Below are 6,408 nucleotides of genomic sequence, written 5' to 3' on the forward strand. Positions count from 1 at the left end.
GATTCTTGATGCCCAGGGAGTCTGGGAGGCGGTGGAGCCAGTGGAAGGAGCCCAGGTGGATGCAAAGAAGGATAAAAAGGCATGTGCATACATCTTACAGTGTGTCCCTAAAGACATACTTCTCCAGATCGCAAAAAAGAATACAGTGAAGGAAGTCTGGGACAGCCTCAAGATGAGGTACCTTGGTAGTGATCGAGTGAAGAAGGCACGAGTACAAACGTTGAAGAGCGAGTTCGACATCCTTCGGATGAAAGAGACCGAGACGATTGATGAGTTTACTGGCAAACTAAGCACTATGAGCAGCAAGTTCTCCACTCTTGGTGCCACACTTGAAGATTCATCTTTGGTAAAGAAGTTACTTGATTCTCTCCCTGATAAGTTCTTCCCTATTGTTATCGGTATTGAGCAATTTCATGATCTTGAGACGATACCATTTGAAGAGACTATTGGGAGACTGAAGGCGTACAAGGAACGAACACTACGATTACGTGGCAACACCAACGACACTGAAGGAGAGCTCCTACTTACTCATGTCGCATGGCAAATGCGATAGAAGGGGAGCAACGTGGACACTTCGTCAGGAAGCAAGGGGTGTGGGTCCAGCAGCCCTAGTCGTGGCAAATGGCGTGGGCATGGGCGAGGGCGCGATCATGGTCGTGGTACGTAGCGCCAAGACAGTGCAGGAGGGACTAGCAGCAACAATAGTGGCACTCGAGACAAGAGCCATATAAAGTGTTTCAATTGCGAGAAAATGGGGCATTATGCGTTTGAATGCTACAACAAGTGTCGTGATGATGAGGCTCACCTCACTTGCGCCACCGATGAAGAGTCAACACTGATGATGACTGTGTCCCACGAGGAGTCTCACACTAGGCGTGAGCGGCAGGATACCATTCTGGTTAGTGAAGATAGGTTGCTACCGGAGATGTACCACGACGTTAAGAAAGAATATAAAGATGTCTGGTACCTTGACAACGGTGCCAGCAACCACATGGCTGGCCATCACGAGAAGTTTCAAGAACTAGATGAAACCATCACCGGGAGAGTGATGTTTGGCGATGGATCAACCATTAAGATCATGGGCAAGGGGACGGTTGTGTTCAAATGCAAGAATGACGATTGAAAGACTCTCCATGAGGTATACTACATTCCAAAACTTTGTAGTAATATCATAAGTCTCGGTCAATTGACAGAAACTGGGAATGAGGTGCATATGGAAGAAGATACCATGAAGGTGATTGATAGGAGAGGGAAGCTCTTGATGCTGGTAAGGCGAACACAGAATCGTTTGTACAAGATAACCTTGAAGATATTCAAGCAGGTCTGTCTCCTAGCAAGACTAGAAGACCCAACCTGGTTATGGCATGCAAGGCTCGGACATGTCAATTTTCATTACTTGAAGATGTTGGGTGAGAAGAAATTGGCGGTTGATGTGCCACTATTGCTCCAGTCGAACAAGCTTTGCGAGGTGTGTGTGATCGCTAATCATGCAAGGTCACCATTCCCGTGCCAAGCAAACTTTAGAGCGGAGAAGTCATTGGAACATCTCCGTGCTGATATTTGCGGGCCAATCACACCATGTACACTCGCTGGTAACAAGTATTTCCTTTTGATTGTTGATGATTTCAAAAGGTGGATATGGGTGTTTATATTGCAGCAAAGAATGATGCATTCCGAGCATTCAAGAAGTTCAAATTTTTGACGGAGAACAAGACTGAATACAAAATTAGAACACTTCGGACATATCGGGGCGGCGAGTTTCTATCCACGGAGTTCACTCAATTCTGTGAAAATGAAGGAATCGAGCGACATCTCACGGCTCCCTATACACCCCAACAGAATGGTGTTCTGGAGCGTCGGAACCGCACCATGATGGCTATGACAATATCTCTCCTCAAGGGTACACACATGTCGACATGGTTCTAGGGAGAGGCGGTTACGCATGCTGTCTATCTGTTAAACCGTTTCCCAACTAAGGCGCTAGGAGAGCGTACGTCATTTGAAGCTTGGATGGGGAGAAAGCCACATCTTTTCCACTTGAGAGTGTTCGGTTGTGTTGCATATGTGAAAAATACAGCCTCTCACCTCAAGAAACTTGACGACAGAAGCTCACCCATGGTATACTTGGGTGTCGAGGAAGACTGCAAAGCTCATCGTCTATTTGCTCCAAGGCATGGCAAGCTACAAGTAAGTAGAGATGTGATGTTTCAAGAAAATTATGAATGGACTGGAATATAGGTGCCAACAATGAAAAAGAGGTACCAGAGTTTATGGTAGTGGATGCATTTGACACCGATGAGGTGATTGTTGCAGCAGACATTGAGGCAGGGGCGGAAGATGTTATAACACCGACAATAGGCATGGTACCCATGACAGGAGTGTCAAGTGCATCTACACCATCATTGAACACTCATGCAACTTCCTCGCCTTTGATAACAAACTCACCCGAGTCTTATGAAGGGCCAGTCCATTTTAGATCCATTGCTGATATCTATGTCAACACTGAGGAAGTGGTTAGTATTGATGAAGAAGAGGGTGAGGTGATGATAGTCTGAAGAGCCGACATGTTATCAAGAAGCTACAACCGAGGTTTGCTGGTATTAAGCAATGGAGAAAGAGTTGAAATCTATTGAGATGAACAATACCTGTAACCTAACTGAGCTCCCATTAGGCCACAAACTTATCAGCTTAAAGTGGGTGTTCAAACTAAAGAAAGATTCAGATGAAAAAGTCGTTAAGCACAAAGCAAGATTAGTGGCTAAAAGCTATGTACAAAGACAAGGCATCGACTTTGAAGAAGTATTTGCGCCTGTCGCTAGACTTGACACTATCCGAGTCATTCTTACACTTGCTGCAAACCAAAGCTAGGAGGTACACTATCTAGATGTGAAGTCAGCATTTCTTAACGGAGAGTTAGAAGAAGAAATATATGTCACTCAACCGGAAGGGTTTGAGGTACAAAATCAAAAACATAAGGTGTACAGGTTGTCCTAGGCCCTCTATGGACTGCGGCAAGCTCCATGAGCTTAGAACATGCGACTGAACAGGAGTCTAGAAGAGCTTGGCTTCAAAAAATGTATTCAAGAACATGCAGTATATACAAGATGTGGAGAAGCAAGGATACTTGTTGGAGTGTATGTCGATGATCTCATCGTGACAAGAAGTAGCATAGAAAAAATCAACAAGTTCAAACAACAAATGATGACAGAATTTGAGATGAGTGATTTGGGTCTTCTCTCCTACTACTTAGGGATTGAAGTGAAGCAACAAAAGAGCCAAATTTTACTTAGGCAATCAACTTATGCCAAGAAAATTCTATCTCAGTTCAAGATGACAGACTGCAATGCAACAAAACATCCAATGTAACCCAAGACACAGCTGTATAAAGACTTGGAAGGGACTCCAGTTGATACCACGGAGTATAGGCGCATCATTGGTTGTTTGAGATATTTGTTACACATATGGTTGGACCTGTCATATTTTTTCGGAATAGCAAGCAGATACATGGAGAGGCCTACAATCATGCATCACAAGGTGGTCAAACAGACTTTCAGGTATTTGAAAGGTACAATCCATTTTGGACTTGCTTACATAAAGGGACCCTAGGAAATTGGTGTATTCGGCTATTCGGATAGTGATTTAGCCGACGATCTCGATGGAAGGAAAAGCACAAGTGGAATGACTTTCTATTTTAATGAAAGTTTGGTGTCCTGAAACTCACAGAAGCATAAGACAGTGGCGCTTTCATCTTGTGAGGCAGAGTTCATGGCAGCCACAATTGCGGCATGCCATGCTTTGTGGTTGAGGAGCCTTGCCAGCGAATTAACAGGTGTAAAGCCAAAGCCGGTAACTTTGTTTGTTGACAACAAATCTGTCATAGCTCTCATGAAGAATCCGGTATTCCATGGCCGAAACAAACATATAGATACAAGATTTCATTTTATCATAGAATGCGTTGAGAATGGATAGATTGTGGTCGAGTTCGTTAATACCGGAGAATAACGAGCCGATATATTAACTAAAGCATTGCCAGGAGTGAAGTTAGCTGCCATGCGAACACTACTCGGCGTCCGTAACTTAGAACCATGTCAGGATTAGGAGAGGTAATGTGAGCATATAATCCGGACATGATAAATAATGGTCACGTTTTTTTCTCTCCTTGCATTAGTAGTTTTAATCTTTCCTAGTTTTAAGGGATTAGTTAGTGGAATTAGTCATCTTTCCTAGTTTTAAGAGATTAATTAGTAGAATTAGTCTCTCCTATCTTCATTGTTTAGTGATGTTAATATTTGAATTAGTCTTTTCTTACATGTATTTAAAAAGCCTCATTATAAAGTTTCTCAACAGAAGGAAAAATCTTTCTTTACTCTATTCCTGTTGCATATTAGTGTGTGTCTTGGGTGTGTTATTAATCGATTCTAAGCCATCATAATGTCCTACATCTATCTCTTTTGAGCTGTTAAGGCTCCCTCACGCAAACCGGCCTTCATCCATTCAATACGGCGCTGATTTAACTGTTGGAGGCGCAACGTCAACCCTTGACTGACGTGCTTTGATCCATAAGACTTTTTGGAGCAAACTCATCGGAGGACCACCATCGCCGCCGCAGTTGAGGAAGAAGTAGAGAAGGAACCGTGAAAAGGGCCCCATCATTTACTAATACGTTAGATGTTAATTAAATAATGAAATCTTTGCAAGGAATAATATAATTAAGAAGGTCTTAGATGTAAAATTAACCAAGCTGACTGCAAAGGAAGATGATAGAGCATCACAGTGCTTAAATCCTCAATTCGGGCAGAACAAAACCATTATTAGGATGACATTGAGCAATAAATGAAAATATCACTAATGCCTTAATCTAAAAAGCTTGCTCAGGTTGCTGTCACTTTGATCTTAATATTTGCAGCACAGTGACCAGGGAAGGAGCATATGAAGTAGTTGTCCCCTTTGACAAGGGTAATTCGATCTTTCCCGGAAGTGTGGACTTTCCCGTCAAGCGGCAAGCACTGATCGTAGCCGTCTTTGGTCACCGACACCACATTGTGTGCCCCTACAGCGTAGTTAAACACTGCAAAAGAATATATGGTTTTTCTTTCACTAAGGTCACCAGAGGTTTTTCCTTCAAACTAAACACCAAAACTATGTAAACATGGATTTCTAGAGTAGTAATTAATTCATGTACCGAGGACATCGCCGGCTTTGAAGCTTTTCCCATTGGGCCAGTCGATGACATTGAATTTCCACCCGCCGGCATCTCCGACGACGAAGTCAGTGGCCTCAGTGTGGCCGAGGAGACAGTGGCCGACAACGGCAAGTGCCAATATTACGAGTGCACTGCGTGCTTGTTGAGGTTGAGCCATGGCTTTGAGTTGCTCTAGAAGAACGGAGTGTGGTGAGAGTGAAGGGCAGCCCCATGGCAATTTATAGGGGTGTTGGCCCATGCTTGATTGGTTGGCACATTTAAGGGAGTTGTTCTTACTCCTAGCCAAATTCATTAAAGAAATTATTTTCGGCGTTTATCGAAAGGACGCACTAAATTGATTTCCTAAAATGCTCCTTTTTATCGAAAGGCGCACATAATTCTTAAAATGCTCTTCTAGTGTAGTTCAATCCCAAAATTTATTTATTGTATTTTCTAATCGAACCAAATTTATTAGAAAATTAATTTCAATGCATATTAAATAGGAAAGTAAATCACGGACGACTACTAATTTTTGAAATAATGACTAACATATAAAGGAGGTATTTACCTCGATTTTATCGAAATTTGAACCCCAAATCTCATGAAGGTAATATCTCATGCGTTAGCCACTAGACCCATCCGAAAGAACTAATGTATACCAAATAGGGAAAGTATAGTTGGTGTATATGTGGAGTTTAGACAAGCATTTATTCCCAACCAAATTCATTTTGAAAATTGTTATTAACATGTACCCAATTGAAAAAGTATAGCTAGTGTATATGTATAGTAAGTAATTATCTTATTGGTTTCGCTCAAAGGGTCTATGCAGTTAGGGGTGTAATCGAGTCGAGTCGAGTTAAATTTTTGAATGTTTGAGTTTGGTTCGTTTATAATCGAGCTGAACTCAAACTTTATTTAACGAATATATTCATGACTCACGAGCTTATTCAAATTTTTATCGAGTCTAAACGAATTTAATAAATATAAATTATAAATTTAAATATTCATTAAAAATTAAATTATATATTTAGAAAAAATTATAATATTTTTATTAAAATTTATAATTTTATTCTAATAAATAAATTTAATATATATATCTATATGTTTCATAAGAAGAGTATAAAATATATAAATTTAATATCAAAATTATTATTATTTATTTAAAAGTTGATTCATGAGCTTAACGAACATGTTCACGAGCTAACGAATCGAATATTGTGAAGTTT

General features: G+C 41.0%; 1 protein-coding gene across 1 annotated transcript; it reads right to left on the bottom strand.

The window, feature by feature from the left end:
- Positions 1–4,871: 4,871 nt before the first annotated feature.
- LOC121972351 (basic blue protein-like) lies at positions 4,872–5,360 on the bottom strand. Its single transcript, XM_042524033.1, has 2 exons — positions 5,183–5,360; positions 4,872–5,068 (listed from the first exon to the last, which is right to left on the bottom strand). The coding sequence occupies exons 1-2, from the start codon at positions 5,358–5,360 to the stop codon at positions 4,872–4,874; spliced, it is 375 nt and encodes a 124-aa protein (XP_042379967.1).
- Positions 5,361–6,408: the final 1,048 nt, after the last annotated feature.

The sequence above is a fragment of the Zingiber officinale genome, chromosome 4A (assembly GCF_018446385.1).
Source record: "Zingiber officinale cultivar Zhangliang chromosome 4A, Zo_v1.1, whole genome shotgun sequence".
NCBI lineage: Eukaryota > Viridiplantae > Streptophyta > Magnoliopsida > Zingiberales > Zingiberaceae > Zingiber > Zingiber officinale.

What these genes read in the sequence shown, in the direction of transcription:
- LOC121972351 (XM_042524033.1), bottom strand. Translation starts at nt 5,360, where the DNA reads ATGGCTCAACCTCAACAAGCACGCAGTGCACTCGTAATATTGGCACTT. An exon ending in CAAAGCCGGCGATGTCCTCG is followed by an intron (nt 5,069 to 5,182) that starts GTACATGAATTA and finishes ATTCTTTTGCAG; the next exon opens with TGTTTAACTACGCTGTAGGG.